At 40.1% G+C, this 21,892-nt stretch overlaps 1 protein-coding gene across 2 annotated transcripts in view; it reads left to right on the top strand.

The window, feature by feature from the left end:
* The window catches only part of PKN2 (protein kinase N2), a 120,796-nt gene that overhangs the window by 49,177 nt on the left and 49,727 nt on the right, over window positions 1-21,892 (top strand). For both annotated transcript variants that reach the window (XM_074961369.1, XM_074961368.1), the window contains exons 2-3: window positions 2,836-3,136; window positions 17,779-17,930. In XM_074961369.1, the coding sequence (XP_074817470.1) occupies window positions 2,836-3,136; window positions 17,779-17,930 (453 nt within the window). The remainder of the gene's footprint in view (window positions 1-2,835; window positions 3,137-17,778; window positions 17,931-21,892) is intronic.

Below are 21,892 nucleotides of genomic sequence, written 5' to 3'. Positions count from 1 at the left end.
ATTTACTCCACAGCATGCAATTTACTCACTCCATCAGTCTGAGAGTGAATGATAAATAATAATCTCACTCCAACAAAATCCATAGAATTTATAGGGGATCTTCTAGATTCTAAGTCAACAAAGGCAAAATCTCTCTAGACAGATTTCAGTCAATCACACCCATCATCTCCAGCTTCAGGTATAATCTTGAAACAGCAACAAGAAACTCTCAGATTATTATATCACATGGCATCATGCACTTATGAGATGCCTCTGCATGGCTGAGGTGTGCTTTCCAACCACCAAACTTAACTTATAAGAGTTGAAACCATACAAGTTCCCCTGAACTGGTAGACAAACCCACAGATAGTTGCAAAGGAGTACCATTCTGCACCACAACCTCCCATGGTGATGCTGATTATAGTCCTCTCCCAACCAGCCATGGAGGCATCTATCAAAACCAACTACAAATTCAAAGCAGTATAGTCCTGGAGAGAGTCCTTGCTCCATTCCAATGGACTCGAACTCTGGGTTATTCAGCTAGGTTCCAGAGTTTTCCACCATTCTTGAAAAGAACAGTGGAGATCCTGACAGATAATGTCTCCATTGTAGCATAGCAATAGCTGTGTGAGTGCATGCGTGTGTGTGTGTGTGTGTGTGTGTGTGTGTGCAAATGTTGCCATGTTCACAGGATAACTCCCATGATTCTTCATCTACTAGGAGCAAACAGCTATCTGGAAGATTACTTCAGCAGAAAGTATTGAGCCAGCCATGAGTAGTGACTAATAGATTCCATTCTCATGCCTTTATTCCACAGATAGGGCTCCCTGTGATAGATCTATTTTTGCCACCTGCAAGAACAAAAAATTTGTCTTCTGCTTCAGAGAATTTACCATGCCAGAGTCCCTCCACAATGCTTCTCATCCCTTTTTCTGTTTTAATTCCAGTCACCCTAATACACAAGCTCATAAGAGCTCTCTTTCTCCAATCTGCAAGATTTACTGTCAAGGCCAAATTATCCATCCATGTCTCCATCCCTGTACCTGTTTGGAAGTTCGCTGAATGAGCCCACAGAGAGGCTGTCTTGGACTTGTAGAACAATCCCTGACACAGAGAAGGAAACCCTTTACAAGATCAGTCTACTGATGAAAGTGGAAGAGATCTTGTATCTGGCTTCACAACAAGGTCTGGACCCATTGCAAGCTTCTGTTCCCAAGATTCTGGATTGCATCCTCCACCGCAGGCTACAGGGCCTTACCATCCGCTCCATTAGGGTCCATTTAGCTGCCGTTTCAGCCTGTCGCCTTCACATTCAGAATTCTATTTTCTCTCATCCCACTGTTTAAAAATTTCTTTAAAAAATGGTTCACACCTATCATTCCATTCAATAGCCTTTCCCATCCTTGGAACGTAATAGTTCTTACGGAACATCCCCACCGCATTTAACTCTTATCCACATGCTTTCTTTCCGTTAGGGAGAGCTGTAGAATGTTAAACCATTTCTTCCCAGAGATTATCCAAGTGGATCAATCTGTTACTAACTAGCAGATACACACCTTCCTTCAACAGTCACGGCCCTTTCAACAACAGCCTTGGAAACCTCTTTAGCATACCTATGAAATATTCCTGTATCAGACATCTGCAGGGTAGCTACTTACAGCTCAGGAACATACCGTTACTAAATGTTATGCCCTGGATTTGGAGACTAGATCAGATTCCAAATTAGTAGATCAATTCTGCAATCCTTGTTTAGCTAGCTGTAGATAAAGACTCCTTAGACCCTCCTCCTGTTAATCTGGGAACTAATAGCTAGTTATCATAAGGAGGGGATCTACATGGATAAAGACTCAGTCTTACTTTACAGTAACTGGTTCTTTGAACTATTTTGTCGGTGTGGCATCCGCAACCTGCACTCCATCCCTGTTCCTTCCGAATCCATCTTTACTGGGATTCTGAATTAGCAAGGGAACTGAAATTGTGAGGGCTGCTTTGCTCTGTATACCCAAGCTGAATGGGGCATGAGGGTAAGCAGAGTACAGGCACAGCCCCAGCAAATACATGTAGAATAAGTAGGATCCACACAAACAAAATATTTTGAACCACACTTGTAATTTAAATAACTATTTTGTATGTCACTCTCCACTCCTACGCTTTACAGGAACTTATTTTGATCAGTTATTCTTATACTTTCATCTCCTCCTCTGCCCATCTACCTATGCCAAGAAGGGAAGTTGCAACTTTTATTTCATGTTTTAAATCCCTCTAAATAAAAATTTAAAAGAAGCAAATCAGAAAGAGAAACTTGCATTAGAGTAACATATGTTCCAAAATACCTAGTATCTATAAACACTGCAGTGTTTCTTTAAGCCTATGAAATGGTTGCTCTGGATTTTTTTTTTTTTTTCAGTACTTTTAAATAGGGTAACTACTGAAATTCTAAGTAAATGTATAGGAATTCTTCTTTGTTACTAACTGTAAGAATTAAATGTTTCTGCTTAGATCCACTTAGTCTACTAAAACTCTCAATTAAATCTTGAAAAAATACAGATGTTGGCTCTAAGGCAAGGCATGTGTGCATGACAAATCCAGAGGTATTTAAGTCTCTTTCCATAAAAAAAAAAAAAGTAGGCAGAGTAAAGGTGTCACTAGCCTTAAAACAAATCTGTTACTTGTAAAACATAACTTCAGTGAACTTGTACAATTTTATGGGCTTGTTGATCTGTTGGGGCAGCATGACAGAGAAATATTTAGTAAATGGCTTCTCAAGGTGAGTGTCTAACATATTCTGGACATAAGCCTAGTGTTTTTAGTCATGCAAGCAGCTAACCTCTGGCTATGCTTTTCTTTTCCCTGTAGGGGGATGCCCGAAGTCTTCTAGTCTCGGAAAATGTAAGCATTGGCCAAAAATTGGACTTCTCAGACACAATGGTACAACAGAAGTTGGATGAAATAAAGGACCAAATCAAACGTGAAATAAGGAAGGAACTTAAAATCAAGGAAGGAGCAGAGAACCTGAGAAAGGTCACAACAGATAAAAAAAACTTGGCTTATGTGGACAACATTTTGAAAAAATCGAACAAGAAATTGGAAGAATTGCATCATAAATTACAGGAATTAAATGCACACATTGTTGTAACAGATCCAGAAGATGTTACAGGTATAATACAATACTAAAAACTATTAACTTTTTTCTCATAGCTTAGACATTTTGTACTTTTATTTACATTGATTTATTTTAAATGAAATCCTCTAATTATAAAGAATTCCTATTACAACTGGGGTATCAACAGTTTTTTAAAGAATTACCAACATACATTTATATTTGCCTCACATAATAATTGGAGTAGTTTTAGATTCCTTAAGTAAGTTTTAAACTGTAGTCTTTCAGATGACTGGTGGTCCACAGAGCAATTGCTTGTGGTCAGGAGACCACTCGCTAGTCATGTGGTGCATGCAATTACTTCCAGTTACTAAAATGCTTAAGATGACTGCCAAAATTATAAAAATAATTTCCTAATATTGCTTTTCCATGTAGTTTCCCCAAGGAATGTTATGTGATTGCAAATGGGTGTGCAAGTGGTACATGAGAGATGTTTTGTGATTTACATTACGAAAAGGTTTGTGAACCCCTTGCCTTAATAGTTTGAAACTAAAATACTAGTTCTTATTCTATTTGTTGGCTAACTTACAGTAAAAATGGCTGTTTATCATAGTAATTTGAATAAATCTTAGGGATTTTACATATGTGGAAGCTGTCATTTACTGATATTTTAAACTACATTATACTCTAACTTGTATTTTCTGTGGAAGTGCAGGGAGTTGGTATTAATTTTGAAAAATATCAAACTTGGCATTTCAAAATGGAATGTTTTGAAAGTAAACAGTCAAACAAATGCCTTTTTCAGTATTGTGAAATGACTTGGATAAGGACAGTATGGTGATTTGACATTAAAATATTGCTAATATGAGTCTGTATAAATATACACATGCCATTGAGGGCGTCTGTTAAGTAACCGTCAACTCTTGAGAAGTTTGGGCAACAGAATAAAAAGAACATATCAATCTTGTTTTAAAGTAGAGGATGCAGTGAGAGTCTTGAAACATACTGGCAGGTGATTTCAGTAACTCACGATATCTGAGAATATGGCATGCTGCCAAAGTGCTGAGTTACCCTTGTTAGGCTTGCATAGAGTTCAGTGCATTTTATTAGTGGTCTTCCTGCAAGATGCACTCTAACCAAAGAAGGCTGGATGAGAACTGCTTTGGAATCTGTGAGGCAGAGGGGTTGCTTCAGGGTGGTTATAAGTATGCTTCAGGGCGAAATGGAAATGTGTACATTTTATGTATGTCTTCTACATTTCACATATATTTAAAAACATATATGTAATTTCTCTCATGAGTTAAGACCTGCAATAATCAAGTAACAGAGCATTGCAGAGAACTGAAGTGGCTGATGATGAGGTGAAGAAATAGATACCTAGATTGCAGGTGGATTCTTGTTTAAAAATCTGTACAGACATAAATTTGGAGGCTTTTTTAAATAGAATGACTTCAGAAGCGGGTGAGTGGAGATACTTGTCACATCCCACTTTCTCTCTTAAATGAAACACTTTAAAAGGGGTCATGTTTTTGAGATTTTCAGTGCTATTTGTCTACAAGAAGAATCATTATATGTATTACAATAGCATCCAAGACTGGGGTCTCATTTTGCTGGATGCTGTACACAAATCAGTCGCTGCAGGTTTTACTCTGCAATTGGTATTTGAAAGGCGCACTATTGATTTTAAATTTAATTTTTTTAAAAAAATCAAGGTTTTGAAAGAGCCCTTTTAAATAGTATGTTTTGACTTCAACAAGTCTTTGTTTGTTTGTTTGTTTTTTCTGCTTCTCTGTTGCTCCTTAACATGACAGACAACTTCCCCATCCCTTATTGAATAGCAACAACACTAAACAAACTGGGGCCAGTCCCTCCTGTCTCCATTCCCCTTCTTTTCTCTCTTTGCACTCGCTTGCTAGCTTTTTGGTTTTAGTTTCAGCTTCTCTAGGACCAAGTGGCTTTCAGTTAGTAGTAAACATCTTCCATAGGGCCTGGGAAAGAATATGCATGCAGCTCTGCCGCAAGAGGAGTTCACCAGTGATGTTTATTAGTGTGCGATTCCGGAAGAATTTAGCAAGAATTTTTAATGAATCTGTAAACTCAGGGGTTGTACCGTATGACTGGAGAATTGCTAACATAGTTCCTATTCTTAAGAAAGGATCCGGGTAACTACAGGCCTGTTAGTTTGACATCTGTAGTATGCAAGGTCTTGGAAAAAATTTTGAAGGAGAAAGTAGTTAAGGACATTGAGGTCAGTGGTGATTGGGACAAAATACAACATGGTTTTACAAAAGGTAGATCGTGCCAAACCAACCTGATCTCCTTCTTTGAGAAGGTAACAGATTTATTAGACAAAGGAAACGCAGTGGATCTAATTTACCTTGATTTCAGTAAGGCATCTGATACGGTTCCACATGGGGAATTATTAGCCAAATTGGAAAAGATGGGGATCAATACGAAAATTGAAAGGTGGATAAGGAACTGGTTAAAGGGGAGACTACAGCGGGTCATACTGAAAGATGAACTGTCAGGCTGGAAGGAGGTTACTAGTGGAGTTCCTCAGAGATTGGTTTTGGGACCAGTCTTATTTAATCTTTTTATTACTGACCTTGGCACAAAAAGTGGGAATGTGCTAATAAAGTTTGCAGATGACACGAAGCTGGGAGGTATTGCCAATACAGAGAGGGCCCGGGATATCCTACAAGAAGATCTGGATGACCTCGTAAACTGGAGTAATAGTAATAGGATGAAATTTAATAGTGAAAAGTGCAAGGTCACACATTTAGGGATTAATAACAAGAATTTTTGTTATCAACTGGGGACGCATGACTTGGAAGTAACAGAGGAGGAGAAGGATCTCGGAGTATTGGTTGATCACAGGATGACTATGAGCCACAAATGTGATATGGCTGTGAAAAAAGCTAATGCGGTCTTGGGATGCATCAGGCGAGGTATTTCCAGTAGAGATAAGGAGGTGTTAGTACTGTTATACAAGGCACTCATCTGGAATATTGTGTGCAGGTCTGGTCTCCCATGTTTAAGAAGGATGAATTCAGACTGGAACAGGTACAGAGAAGGGCTGCTAGGATGATCCGAGGAATGGAAAACCTGTCTTACGAAAGGAGACTCAAAGAGCTTGGCTTGTTTAGCCGAAGCAAAAGAAGGCTGAGGGGAGGTATGGTTGCTCTCTAGAAATATATCAGAGGGATAAATACCAGGAAGGGAGAGGAATTATTTAAGATCAGTACCAATGTGGACACAAGAACAAATGGATATAAACTGGCCATCAGGAAGTTTAGACTTGAAATTAGATGAAGGTTTCTAACCATCAGAGGAGTGAAGTTCTGGAATAGCCTTCCAAAGGGAGCAGTGGAGGCAAAAGACATATCTGGTTTCAAGACTAAGCTTGATAAGTTTATGGAGAGGATGGTATGATGAGAGAGCCTAATTTTGGCAATTAATTGATCTTTGACTGTTAGCGATAAATATGCCCAATGGCCTAGGATGGGACACTGGATAGGGTGGGATCTGAGTTACAACAGAGAATTCTTTCCTGGGTGTCTGGCTGATGAGTCTTACTCACATGCTCAGGGTTTAGCTGATCACCATATTTGGGGTCGGGAAGAAATTTTCCTCCAGGGAAGATTGGCAGAGGCCCTCCGGGTTTTTCACCTTCCTCTGCAGTGTGGGGCCCGGGTCACTTGCTGGAGGATTCTCTGCACCTTGAAGTCTTTAAACCATGATTTGAGGACTTCAGTAGCTCAGACATAGGTCAGGGGTTTGTTACAGGAGTGGGTGGGTGAGATTCTGTGGCCTGCGTTGTGCAGGAGGTCAGACTAGAAGATCAGAATGGTTCCTTCTGACCTTAAAGTCTATGAAGTGCAACTGACCATTAACAAAACAGTGTAGCTCATGAGCTGGGTCAGAAGAACCAGGGGAAAGAGTCTGACTCTTCCTTTGATCCCTTCCTGAGAAGCCAGAGTTATCCAGCAGAGGCTTCCCCATACCTCTTGCTAACAAGTGGCAGTTCCAAAACTATTTGGGCCCTCTTTGTCTTCCATACTGGAGCTTTAAAGTAAAAGACAAAGGAGATGACTCTTCTTTTTTTCCAGCATGAGCCCAGGGAGACTGTGTCCTCAGGTTGCTGCTCTGAAGGTTCTTGCCACACTACCAACCACAAGATTAATAGGTGTCTGCTTTTACTTGGGTGTTAATCTCACTGTTTACTCAGTGCTATTTTTGAATTTTCTTTCTTATTTAATTGCTGTTTTTAAGTCCATACAGAGCTTTTACAGTCTTGCTCTTAGTGATTATTTCAATATTGTCCTATCAAAGTATGTTATTTTTATATTTTGACAATTACAAATATACAGTAAATTCCTTGTATCTAGGGGTATGCGTGCATATTTAAGTCTCCTCAAGGAGACAAGGGGAAGGAAATGTTTCTTATGAATTCAGTGTATATATCTTCTTGTTCTTAGCTCTCGTTCATATCAGTTATTCCTATGGAAGCCTTAAATTCTTTAACAACGTATTTTACAACCTTTCTGAAGACTAGAAACCTTAAGAATCTTTTGTTAATGTTTAAGTTGATCATTGAGGAAAAACTTAGAACTAACATTGAGATGTTTATTTTTCTTGTACGCCATTTGCCCTTGTAATTTAAATTAATTTTCTCTCTGAGCTCCTTCCACATTAATACAGCTGTTAATTCACAGGAAAAACCTCCTGCTATCAGTAAATTTCCTTTCTCAAGACTGAGAATCTGATGTGCAGATACAACCTCTTTTGATAATGGATGCACATGGACTAGGTGGTATGTTGGGTTAATGTTAAATTCCTGGCTTTGGTCATAAATTTGTTAGTGAGCATCTGTCCATTGCAAAATCAAACTGGTAATCTTTGAAAGTGTAGCAAAGTGATGACTTACTGGCGCAGCGCCTCCTGCTGGTTGTCTTGGGAATTAGCTCTCCAACATACAGAGCGCCTCCTACTGGCCAGTGTCTCGCCTGCCGCTGGCCCCCATAGCCCCCCCCAGGCCCTGGTGCCTCTTACCCTGGGGTTCTGCCCTCTGCAGTACCCCCGCTCTGGGTCTCCCCTCCCAGGGGAACTGCCAACCCTCTCACCCACCTTGCCTCAGTGGCTACTGCCAGTCTTCATCTAGCCCCTGCTCACTGGGGCAAACTGCAGTCTGTCATGGCAACTCATCACTGGCAGGGCGGTTGGACCAGCTGCCTCCTGCCTAACCCCGGGCTGCACCTCTGCAACCCCAGTGCCCGTAGCCTGGGGATTTGCCAGGCTGGAGCGCCCCAGTGCCTCCTGCCTTTCCCCAGCACTGCTCTGCTCCAGTACCCTGAGCTGCCAGGCTGGAGAGAGACTGACCCAGCTCCTCTCTGAGCCCTTATAACAAGGCCGGATGTGGCCCCAGCTGTGGCTGCTTCCCCAATCAGCCTAGCCTTTTTTCTAGGAGTGGGGTAACTGCCCTGCTACACAAAGGCTCAGATGTATGAACTTTAATATCTATTGGGAGGTAGCTAGACTGTGAAGATCACCATCTTTTTATATTCAGAGGGCTGATTCACTCTCTGTCCTGGATCAAAGGTGTTCTCTTTGGAGTTTTCAAGGAATGCTGATTGTCCAGTTTCTCATCAGGCCTCTTTAAAGATGCTCACTACCAACCCCAAAATTCATAATCTTTGAGGGTGCTGGGAATCTTTACATCAGATAGCATTTGCTATTCTTAGTACATTTCAGACTGCAGGGTTATATGGAAACTTATTCTTGGCACAGAAGCTTAGGAGCCACAGTGAGTTCTGCAATAACCATTTGCTAGATTGTGGGGACATCCCACCTTGCACATGGTTGGTAGGGAACTCCCAGTAGTTGCTTAGTTATAGATTAAACTGCAGGTTACAACTTTTTCCTGCCCAGTGTTCATGCATTTGGGGGACAGTTGTCCCTTGCCTTTCAGAACATGGGGAGAAGTCACCCTAAGACTTGGTGACATGATCTCAAAAACTGGCCTTGTGAGAGAAGACTTAACAGTTGTGAAAATAGCATTCGCTACGGTCACCATGGCCTGTTTGTGGAAAGCAGTAAAGTCAAACTCTCCTTTACTTGCTGGATTCAGGGCTCTAGACATAACATCCATAGTCCTACTTAAGGATAAAAGAACTGGGTTTTTGCCAGTCAGAATTAGGGTATGTTGATTAAGTGATGTATGGATGACTGCACAGCACCTAAATGCAGTGTGATTCATTAGATAGCGCTGGAACTCTGGAGACCCTGGGTTCGTTCTCTGTCTCTGATTTGCTATGGTAATTTGGGAAAGTCATTTACCTCTCCTTGCATGTTTTTTTAATCTATAAAATGGCTGTAAAGATAATCTTTGTAAAGCTCGTCAGGATTTACAGAAGGAAGATGCTATGCAAATGTTATATGGACTCTTATTATGGCACAGCATCTAGCTGTAGCCAGTACTACTATTTATTAGGGCTGTCAAGTGATTAAAAAAATTAATTGCACTGTTAGACAATAATGGAATACCATTTATTTAAATATTTTGGATATTTTCTACATTTTCAAATATATTGATTTCAATTACAACGCAGGATACAAAGTGTACAGTGCATTTTATATTTATTTTATATTACAACCTAGTACAAGCACTGTAGTGCTATCTCCTTATTATGAAAGTTGAACTTACAAATGTAGAATTATGTACAAAAAATAACTGAATTCAAAAATAAAAATGTAAAACTTTAGAACTTACAAGTCCACTCAGTCCTACTTCAGCCAATCGCTCAGACAAATAAGTTTGGTTACAATTTGCAGGAGATAATGCTGCCCATGTCTTTGTTTACAATGTCACCTGAAAGTGAGAACAGGCTTTCGCATGGCACTGTTGTAGCCAGCATAGCAAGATATTTACGTGCCAGATGTGCTAAAGATTCATATGTCCCTTCATGCTTCAGCCACCATTCCAGAAGAGAGGTGTGTGTCCATGCTGATGACAGGTTCTGCTCGATAACTATCAAAAGCAGTGCGGACTGATGCATATTCATTTTCATTATCTGAGTCAGATGCCACCAGCAGAAGGTTGATGTTCTTTGGTGGTTTGGGTTCTGTATTTTCCACATCAGAGTGTTGCTCTTTTAAGACATCTGAAAGCAATCTCCACACCTCGTCCGTCTCAGATTTTGGAAGGCACTTCAGATTCTTAAACCTTGGGTTGAGTGGTCTGTCTATCCTTAGAAATCTCACATAGTACCTTCTTTGCATTCTGTCAAATCTGCTCTGAACAAGTTCTTGAAATGGACATGTGCTGGGTAATCAGAGAAAAACATCCAAAATATTTAATAAATTTCAATTGGTATTCTATTGTTTAACAGTACGATTAATTTTTTTAATCGCAGTTCATTTTTTGAGTTAATCGCATGAGTTAACTGCAATTAATTGACAGCCCTATTTTATGAACATCAGATTCATAGTTTATTTTTTTACACACACACACAAATACTTGCCATAACTGTTACAAATTAAGTTGCTAATAAATCTAATTTCAGAAATGTATATGAATTATAAAAGGTCTTTTGTTGGTGCTTTGGCTAGAGCTCTACGTCTTAATGCCATCAGAAATTATTTTCAGCAGCCACTTCAAGAGGAGGATTAGATGAGGAATTGGCATTAAACCTCAGTCATTAAGCACAGATTGCTCAAAAAGCTGTAGTATTGAATCTACCATTAGGTTCAGCATATTTTCTCTGATAATTCAAAGGTAATAGCTTTTGCCACAACATAAGTTTTTTTTTTTTTTTTTCCTGTTATAGAATTGCTGGTGTATCTAGCCTTGTTTTAGAAGTAAGCTTTGTATCTAGATCTCCCATTATCTTTCAGAATGTTACATTACTCAAAGTGAGAGGCAGAGTTTTAGGAAAGTTAAATCAATGTGGTGGTGGTGTTTAACCCAGAAAAAAGCATTAGACTGTATTGGATATGTGTTAAGTTATGCTTCATTGACAAACAAGATAATGGATGCTTGGTGGCCATTACTACTGTAAATCTGAAGGATTAATTCTAATCCAAAATATGGGCATGTTTATTTTGTTATTGCCTTGTGCATGTATGTAGAAGTGTTTTTTCAAGTTATCTTAATGCTCTCCCATATGTCTTACGACTACAATTTACATAGAACAGTAAATCAAGTAGCACAATGCTGAACTATTTGACTTGTAACATGTGAACAGTTTATTCATATAATACTTATAGTATGCAGACTCCTATTTAGCTAGGTACCCCATGGGATGTACTACTTTATTCTTGTTGCAGAACGCTTTTGGGGGAGAAAATGAGGCATCTGATTGCCTCTTTCCTTACCACATCACACTTTTTCCTGGGCCTTATTTAATCTCTTCTCCTATAAATCTATTCTTCTGTTACATGCTTAGTTACACAGCATAGAACTAACGGACAGGAGGTAGATTTAACCAAAAGGGCAGGGAATGGGAAAGGTGAAGAAAGAGCCATGATGAAGAGGGGAGACAATGTGGAGAACACAATTAGAAAGGCTAATGCTGCCTGAAAAATGAGCTGTTGGTAGTAAAAACGCAGCAATGTGCATCTCAGGAGCTTCTGTTGGTCATGACACTGAAGGAGCTAAATACAATTAAATAATTTAAAATAAGATTAAAGTTAACTAGTTACCAAGGGTGCTTGCTTCTAATTGAATAACTTAGCAGCATGCAGTAGTACCATCTGGGACACCAAATTCAGAAAGCAACCTGGGTTCCCAGATCTCATGCTGAGCTTGTTGAAAAGATAATGCTCTTAGCATCCAAGGCAAGAATCCCGGACAGTTTCAGAAGGAGATGAGCTCAGTTATTCCACTAATGACTGCAGTTTGGGTGGCAGTGTTTGTCAAAGTGAGGATTTAGAGGCAAAAACCATGTTTGCTAATCAGTACTGTACAAATCAAGCTGAAGAGACTTTACAAAAAAAAGTCCAAAGAATAAAAAATAAAGGTCACAGTCATATATTATGAACAAAAACATTTCAAACTGAAAATGACCATGATTCAAATTTAACCCAGTCTTGTTTAAAAATGTGAGAAATGGGTCATCAGTGAGTTAAAATATTTCCTTTAACTTGTTTTGTGAATTTGGTGAATTAGTGCTCTCTCTCAAAAGCAAAAGACTGAAACTGTGTTTTAAAAAAGTGTAGTGTAAGCAACTGATGTACGTTACCATTCAACTCTGCCAATACCCAATAGTTTTAATCAAAAAACACTTGTGTTTTCTAGTCTGAGCAAAAATAGTGTGCTAGTTATGGGAACCAGATAGACATCCACTAAAATCTGTATTGAAAGCCAAACTACTTCACTCATTACATAAACTGTAACTTCACCTAGGCATCAGTAGGTGAAAGGCTGTTAATCCACAGTACAGTAAAGCTCTCCACATCTGCAATAAGATTACGGGCTTCATTAGTATAAAAATTAAAGGATGAAATATATAAATACTGCATTTTCATTATTGTGCAAGCGAATGTGGCTAAATAATTAGAGAACCTTTTATTCACACATACCTCTTCCGCCTGAAAAATACCTTCTTTTGTACCAGTTAAGCAAAGTACTTAAGATCATGTTTAATTTTAAGTATTTGCTTAAATCCAATTGACTTAAATGACCTGGATGAATATTACTCTTGTTTTCTGTTATGGTAGTGCCTAACTGGCCTTAATTGAGACTGGAGCTACATTGTGCTAGGTACTGTACAAATATAGAATGAGAGACAGCTCCTGCCCCAAAGTACTTACAACCTGAATAGACAATACAGAGAGAGGGGACATTAAAGGCTTTGCTGGTAGTGCTGCCTATAGTTAAGGTTGCCCAACACTTTCAACTATAAGATCTTGTTTTCAGTTGCTTAAAATTTAAACCATTCACATGAAATTTTCTATGCCAGATGCCTGTTTCAGGGTTCTCCCCCCTTTTTTTATTTGGAGGTGGGGAGGGGAAGACTTTCAGCAAAAAATGGTTCTCTTGTTTTCTAAAACAAGATAAGCAAAAATACATTGTTTTGCTCTTGTTAAATTCCAACAGCCATTTCCTTGAGAAGATCTAATGCCTCCATGCTTGGGAGCAGGGACTCAGAATTTACAAATGCATTTGCTTTGGTGTTAGGGATGTGCCTTTTGCCTTCTCCTGTGAAAGCCAAATTTGAGTTGGTTAAGTAGTCAGTCTCTGAAAAATTATAGTTTACACATACACAGTAAAAGTCTGTCGGAGGCTGGCAGTATGCATAGGACCATACGGTCCTAGGGGTGCTGCTGCACCCCCTGGCTTGAAGTGGTTTCTATCGTGTATAGGGTTTACAGTTTTCAGAGTAGCAGCTGTGTTAGTCTGTATCCGCAAAAAGAAAAGGAGTATTTGTGGCACCTTAGAGACTAACAAACTTATTTGAGCACAAGCTTTCGTGAGCTACAGCTCACTTCATCGGCTGCATCAGGTTTACAGTTGGGTTTGGTGGCTCTCAGCACCCCCACTATACAAATTGTTCCAGCACCCCGGCAGTATGTTCTCTGAGGATTGTCTTCACTGAGCATGCTCCATCCCCACAGAGCAACTGAATGTGCTCTATCCTGCAGGGGCTAAGCAGAAATTTTCCTGCTTTTGTTCCTCTAGGGCAGTGGTTTTCAAACCATGGGTTGCGACCCAGAACTGGGTTACGGAATGGAAGGGACTGGGTCACAGCGGCTCTGGTCAGTCCCATCGGTGGTGCTGCCCGGCTAAGGCAGGCTAGTTCTTACCTGTTCCAACACCACGCTGTGCCCCAGAAGTGGGCAGCAGAAGGTCTGGCTCCTGTGGGGTGGGGCAGGGGCATTGGCTCTGTGTGCTGCTCCTGCCCCAAGTACTGGCTGTGCACTCCCATTGACTGGTTCCCGGACAATGGGGGCGAGGGCAGTGCCTGCAGGCGAGAGCCACCTAGGAGCCATACCTGCTCCTGGCCACTTCTGGAGCGCAGCAGGATCCGCGGTGCCAGGACAGGCAGAAAGCCTGCCTCTGCACCCCCACTGTGCCGCTGACTGGGAGCTGCCTGAGGTAAGTGCGTGCCCCAACCTCCTGCCCCAGCCCTGAGCCCCTCCCAAACCCTTCATCCCCAGCTCCACTGGGTCACGGACAGCAACAATTTTCTTTAGCTGGGTTGCCAGAAAAAAAGTTTGAAAACCAGTGCTCTAGGGGGCCAATGTGATGTCAGGCGGGGGCTCTCAGTGACCCTCCGCTAGCACTCAGGCAGCAAGGAGAAGGAGGAGGAAGCAACCTGACTTGAGTGCAAAGGAGTCAGGGAAGGATTAGGCAGGGGACAATAGGAGCTAGGTAGGATAGAGGAATATGAGTTGGGAAAGAGGAGAGTGAATGGGAAAATAGGAGTACAGGCGCAGAAGTCTATAACCATTAGAGAACTCTCCCCTCCAAAACCTGGTAATGAATGTAAGATTCTGGAGTCTCAACATTCTTTGCTGTCTAGTATAAAGCTGAAGTATAAAGTATGAAAATCACTAGCAAAATGGATTTTTTCCCCCTCTAGTAGTTGATCCACATGGAAGATAACAGACTACTATTGCTACAAGTTACTCGGTAAGCTCAAATAGAGTGTTGTGGAGCTAAAGGTCCCAACCCTGCTGATGACCCATATAAGGGTCACTTTGGTTCTACCTGATGGAGGAATCGTGTTGTTAAAGACTATTATAATGCATACGCACAAGGTGAGTGAATTACAGTTGCACAAGTAACCTTAATTCTGATATTTCCTAACTTGTGTGTTTTACTCTGGAATCTTAATGTGCTTTTCATGTAGGGGAAGGGTTCTATAATTTCCTGAGTATGTGTGTTTTAAAAAGCAACTGTAAAAACAAACTTAATCATGTCCAACTACAATGACTCCACATGGGTCATCAGAAGGGTTGGGGACTCTACCACTTGAGCTAATTAAGTAACTGGTAATTATTCTATGTAAAAAATATGCAAGTAGAGTAGATGGTGTGATGGCTTGCACAGGTTATAATAATTATGTTATTGGTTTTGTTTGAGTGGGGAAATTGGTAGGTGAGGATTAGCTGAATGGAATGACAAAAAAAGGGAGAGAGAACATGGAAGAGATGGAGGCATGTGGGATAGGTTTATCTTAAACCTGTTTGTGTCATCTTAAACTAAGCCGAAATAAGACTGTTTAAACAAATTGTTTCCAACAAGCCTCTGGAACTGGTTTAACAAAGATAGTTTAAAGAAACTTAAATTATACCAATGCAACTCTCCATTTAGGCCGGGGCTAAGACCCAGAAAACAGGATGTACTGGGAAACCTGGAAGGAATAACTTCGGTGGTTTTAAAAATGTTATGACATTTTTATTAACCCGAGCTTTTGGGCAGTAAGGATGAAGTGAAACTTTAGGAGGCACCTGAATGAGGAAAGTGTGGTGCAGAAGACAATTCAGAAAATTGCTGCACCAAAAGCAGTTCGTATGGGAAATCTGAGAGCAGCCTTGACAGAGATTGGCATCTGTAGGAGAAAAATTATACGGCAGACTTGAAAGCAAATGCAGTAAATCTCCAGAACTACTGTATATTCTGCTTACCAGAAAGTTCTGCAGAAGTAATGTGAAATAGCACATGCTAAAAAATAACTGACATTTGAAATTGGGAAGTTGCTAATGTAGTGCCTCTTTCTCTCTCTCTCTCTCTCTCTCTGTGTATATATGTGTGTGTGTGTGTGTGTGTATGTATATATATATATATATATATATATATATATATATATATATATATAAAAAAAAAAAAAACCGAGAAGTTCTTAGGAAGTTGATCAGTGAGTCTCATTTTAGTTCCAAGGAAAGTAATTGAAAATTTACATAAGAATAGAATATCACAACACTGACTTCTAAGTATAACCTTCTAGGGACAAACCAGGATGACTTCTCTAATATAGTGCCTCTCTCTAAATTATTTTCTGCTTAAAAGAAATAAAATAGATGATGTGGTGGGCGTAATTTACTTGGTTTTTCAGAAAGGTTTGGATAGGGGCCCTATTAGCCACAGTTGAAAAGAGAAAATCTTACTGGGGATTAAAACTGGTTAAGCAATAGGAAATAATCAAGTGAACGCTAATTCTTAGAATGGAGAGAGATTAATAGTTTGTACTCCAGGAGATGGAATTTGGATAAGTGATTAATGTACTTCTTATCTAAAGGAGGTAGTAGTTGACAAGTAATGGAACTTGTTGATGACAGTATAACTTGGTTGATAAAAGCTGCAACAAATGCTGTTAAAAAAGGAATAGGGATCTGTAATAGAACCAGACTCACCCGGCAGCACCTCCTGCTGGTTGCCCTTGGGAATTAGCTCGTCAGCCTCTGGAGCGCCATCTGGTGATCCGCCTTACCACTGGCCCCAGTCCCTCCCAAGATCCAGTGCCTCCTCCCACTGGGGTGCTGCCCCCAGCAGTAAACCTCAACAATCCCTGAGGGTCTCCCCTCCCCAGGGAACCCCCCACCCACTACCCCCACCTCGCCTCAGTCTTGGCCACTGCCAGTCATTGCTTAGTCCCCCTCCCCGGGGCCAACTGCAGTGTATCAGCCACTCATCACAGGTGAGGGGGTTTGGACCTGCTGCCTCTGCCTATCTATGGGCTGCCCCCTTGCAACCCCAGTACCTAATAGGCCCTAATCTAGGCCTCGCAGCCTGGGGGTTTTCGGGCCAGAGCTCCCCTGCTCCCAAGGCCTTTCCACCTCAGCCCTGCTCCAATATAGGTAGTCCCTGCAGCCAGGCCCTTCCCTCTCTGAACGCAAAGAGACACTGTGGCTAAGCTTCTGCCTAGCAGCCCCTTTATAGGCCCAGCTGCGGCCTGATTGAGGCTTGGCCCAGCTGTGGCCATTTCCCCAATCAGCCTAGCTTTTCTTGGCCTCAGCCCTGGCTCTCTCCCAGGGCTGGCTTTTAAGCCCCACAGGACAAGAGCGGGTAACCACCCCGCTACAAGATCTAGAAAAATAACATTCCCAAGCAAGAATATATCATTCTCTTTTCCCAAGTTATACTTTTTCAGTAATCTGGCTGCTCAGTTAGTTAACCAGATACCTGTGATTCCATTAGTTCCCCTGAATCAGCAATCACTCAGCACAGTATATACCTATTGTTAGGAAGAGTTCATGTTACCAGTTGCTTCATCTTGCTGTAAACTGCATCTGGCATGTCTCTAATGATTGAAATAATGTTAGATATAATGTATTTAATATATCTGTTCGTAGACCTTACCAATCACTATTGAATATGGTCATCCAGGAACCTTTCTTCTTTTTCTAGTTTAAGTTGGGTTGGAAGGTTTGGGAAGGCTTGATGGTAAACTACACTTTGCCTTTAAACTTCAGACATCTTAGAAAAGACATATTCTCCATGGAGACAGATAAACAAAGCTGGGTACCTTTTACCAACCCAGTCAGTGATTCATGTGTATTAGCCCATGCGCAGCAATCACTGGGCTTTCACGGGGTTTTTCACATTAAAGCATATTTGCAGTATTGTCTCAAAATATCTCTGCACAGTTTTAATATTTAAATACAAAGCTTTCTCTTTATTAAACATTATATTTGAAGTATATTAGAAAAGCTTTATTGGCTTGTTATGAAAATTACATCTTGTATTTAATTCACAGAGTGTCCCAGAACACCAGATACTCCAAACAGTGACCCTCGTTTTTCTACGAACAACAGGTTGATGGTCTTAAAAAAGCAATTGGATATAGAACTGAAGGTAAAGCAGGGAGCAGAGAATATGATACAAATGTATTCAAATGGCTCTTCAAAGGTAAGGCTTTGGAATACTTAAAGAACACTGAAATAACCAAAAATATAAAAATCATGTAGTTTGAACATATGAACAGTGTGCTATTTTTTATTTCAAGAAACTACATAGTAATGTAGAACTTAGACAATTAATGTTATACTCTTCACCTCTAGAAGTGTGGTTTCATCCTACCGAAGGTGCTCATTAAGAGGTGGTTTAGTTTTCATCAGTTCTATCCCATGGGTTTCAACCTACATAATGAATCGAGTTTATGAAATCTAGCACCTATTAATCTTTGATTATGCATGATTCACTCTGAAAAGCAGGGCATGCTGTGTAGTGCTCTACATGGTGTGACATATTGTGATGCTTATTCTGGGTATTATGGCTTTTATGAAGGGAAATCATGCCTCACCAATCTATTAGAATACTTTGAGGGAGTCAACAAGTGTGTGGACATGTGTAATCCAGTGGATACAGTGTACTTGGACTTTTAGAAAGCCTTGATAAGGTCCCCCATCAAAGGCTCATAAGCAAAGTACGCAGTCATGGGATAAGAGGGAAGATTCTTCATGGGTCAGTAACTGATTAAAAGATAGAAAATAAAGGGTAGGAATAAATGGTCAGCTTTCGCAATGGAGAGAGGTAAATAGCAGGGTTCCCTAAGGATCTGTACTGGAACCTGTTCTGTTTAACATATATATAAATTAAATGGAAAAGGAGGTGAAAGGTGAGGTGGCAAAATTTGCAGATGATACAAAATTATTCAGGATACTTAAATCCAAAACTGACTGTGAAGAGTTACAAAGGAATCTCACAAAACTGGGTGACTGGGCAACAAAATGGTACATGAAATTGAGTGATGATAAATTAAAGTAATGCACATTTGGAAAACATAATCCCAACTATACATATAAAATGATGGGGCTCTAAGTTACCACTCAAGAAGAGATCTTGGAGTCACTGTGGATAGGTCTCCGAAAACATCCGCTCAATGTGCAGCAGCAATCAAAAAAAACTACCAATGTTGGGAACTATTCGGGATGGGATAGATAACGAAACAGAAAATATCAAAATGCCACTGTATAACTCCATGGTACACCCACACCTTGAATACTGCATGCAGTTCTGGTTACCTCATCTCAAAAAAAGACATACACCTCTACCCCGATATAACGCGATCCGATATAACACAAATTTGGACATAACGCGGTAAAGCAAAAATGGTTTTCTGTCTCGTCTACAACATACAGTACTTTTATTCTGTTTAATCCCAGTTCATACATTTAATGATTAGCGCGTACATATTCAGTATGTATGTTTTTACAAGCCTGTCTTGCATCGAAAGTCGAAACACAAAGCCGAGCGCATTTACAACATTTTTAAACTTTCACTCCGATCTTCTTTGCATAAAAACCAGTCTTGTCTGCAAGTCTTAATTAAAGTTATAACGTTGACAGTTTAAATCCGTTGATAGTTTAAAACCATTGAAAGTTTAAATTCGTTTTGCGGACAACAAAATCATGTGCGAGGTGGTAGCTAATTTTCAACAGCCGTTATAATAAAAACGGCCTTTGTAATTTATAACCATGACTAATTTATCAGAAAGGAGAGTTCAGTCTAACTTCGTTGTTGACTAACCTGCTGCTGCCTTGCCAGTTTAAAGTTGTTACAAACCATCCGTGGTTGGCGCCTCGGCTCTTAAAATGTGGCTTCTGTCAAATTACATACATACAGTACATTGTGCATGTATCAAAGTGGTGGAACGAATGTGCAACAATGAGAAGGCAGGAGTAAACGTATGTTGCCTGCCCATGGTCCCATTAGGCGTTTTCATCTCGCCCGCCTATTTTAATCTCATTTCTAAATTGTGTACAGTATCGACTGAGCTTAAGTTGTCTCACTAGTTGTATTTTGGAAACATTGTAACTCTACGCTGAGATTTTCTAAACAATTTTAAAAAATTGTTAGCATTAATATTAAAATACCATTGACATAATGGCAAGTTGTTCACAGCCATGGAAATGAAAGGCATGGACAGTCAAAGAAAAATTGGAAGCTTTGGATAGACTGAAATCAGGAATGAGCCAAGCGAAGGTCTCAAAAGAACTAGGAGTGGGAGAAACATTAAGATGAGGAAAAATTACAATCAGTGCTAGTTGAACTGGATGAACGCGAAGGCCTGGAAAGGAAACGCCTCAAAACTGCCCAGGATAACCAACTAGATAGAGCAGTATTTATGTGGTTTACCCAAGAACGCTCCGACGGCACGCCAATTTCCGGTGACATAAGGAAACAAGCGGAGAAACTGAAGAAGGATCTCTATTTTAGACGCTTGGGCGAGGACGCTTTTGCACATCAAGGTAACGAATTTAAAGCTAGCAGTGGATGGCTTAATCGTTTTAAAAAACGTCATGGCATTTGGCAAGTCACAATTTCAGGAGAGACGTGCTCTGCAGATATAAAAGCTTGCAACGAATACACGCTAAAGTTACAAGAGATCATCATCGAGTGTGGCTATGCTCCGGAGCAAATCTATAACGCTGATGAAACCAGCTTATGTTACCGTATGCTGCCGGATAGAACACTTGCTTCTAGGACTGAAGAACAAAAGGCCGAAGGTTTTAAGGTGATAAGAGAGTGACAATACTTTTCTGCGTGAGTAAAACCAGTTCACATAAACTTAAACCTCTGTGTATAGGAAAATCCAGGTTACCTTGGGCTTTCTACCATAAAAACATGGATTCGCTTTCATTCATTTATCGCCATTCAAAAAATGCCTGGATGACATTGGATATTTTCGAGGAATGGTTTAATAAATATTTTGCACCAGCTCTCTGGAGCCACCTACGCAGACAAAACCTGGATCCAAAGGCATTGCTCCTACTTGACAACTGTCCCGCCCACCCCTCAGTAGAGACCTTAACTAGCAAAGACGGGAAGATAAAGGTGAGCTACCTTCCTAAGAACACAACATCCAAAATGCAGCCCCTTGATCAAGGCATTATAGCCACATTTAAAATGAACTATCGTAAAGTCTTAGTAAAGAAAATTGTTGAGGACAACAGTAGCATAACGGATGTAATCAAGAAATTGAATTTGCTGGATATATTTAACTTCGGGGAGACAGCCTGGCTAGGAATCACTCCGTCAACGATAGAGAAATGTTGGCATCGTGGTCTCAAAAGTGCTTTTGTCACTGAAGGTGATGACAACCAAGATGAGGAAGAAGATGAGAACAACTTTGAAGGTTTTACGGAAGAAGAGGCCATGAAGGCAGAACAAGTCTACAGGGAAATTATGGCTCAAAGTGGGATAATTAATCAAGAGTGGATGGAGGTGGATGCTATGTGTCCAACCTATGAACGACTTACAGATGTAGATATAATTCATAATGTTGCCCCTTAACAAAAAACTCCCATCTCCAAAATGTTTTCAAACTATTTAATAGTTAACCGTTCATATTACTGAACAATATATGTATGACATAGTTGGCTAAGTGACAAAGTGGCCCATGCTCCTATTTGCTAAAATACCAAAATCCTTTTTTACAGTAATTTGTCAGGATGTTTAATTAAAAGCTTTTTCTGATATTTTATGTGAATTTTGCATTTTCCTAAGCATTACTGCAGACCAAATGATTAATGTATGATGAAAGGTAGCTCACATGGTTGCATTTAGCAGTGTTTAGTACCTGTGTAGTTAATAAGTTTTAATAAGTGTGGTTTTAAGTAAGCTTATAAAATAATTGTTGTAATTAAAGAAAGGAGATACAATTTAACCATTGTAGAACAGATTTATTTACTGCATACACCATGTTAGTTCTAACAAAAATGATTTGCTGACTATTAATAACGGAAATGCTCGAGGCCAAAGTGAGTTCGATATACCGTGGTTTCACCTATAACATGGAAAGATTTTTTTGGCTCCTGAGGACCACGTTATATCGGGGTAGAGGTGTATTAGAATTGGAAAAGTACAGA

This window comes from Natator depressus, chromosome 8, assembly GCF_965152275.1.
Source record: "Natator depressus isolate rNatDep1 chromosome 8, rNatDep2.hap1, whole genome shotgun sequence".
Classification (NCBI taxonomy): domain Eukaryota; kingdom Metazoa; phylum Chordata; order Testudines; family Cheloniidae; genus Natator; species Natator depressus.
This window is presented reverse-complemented; position numbering and strand designations above follow the sequence as displayed.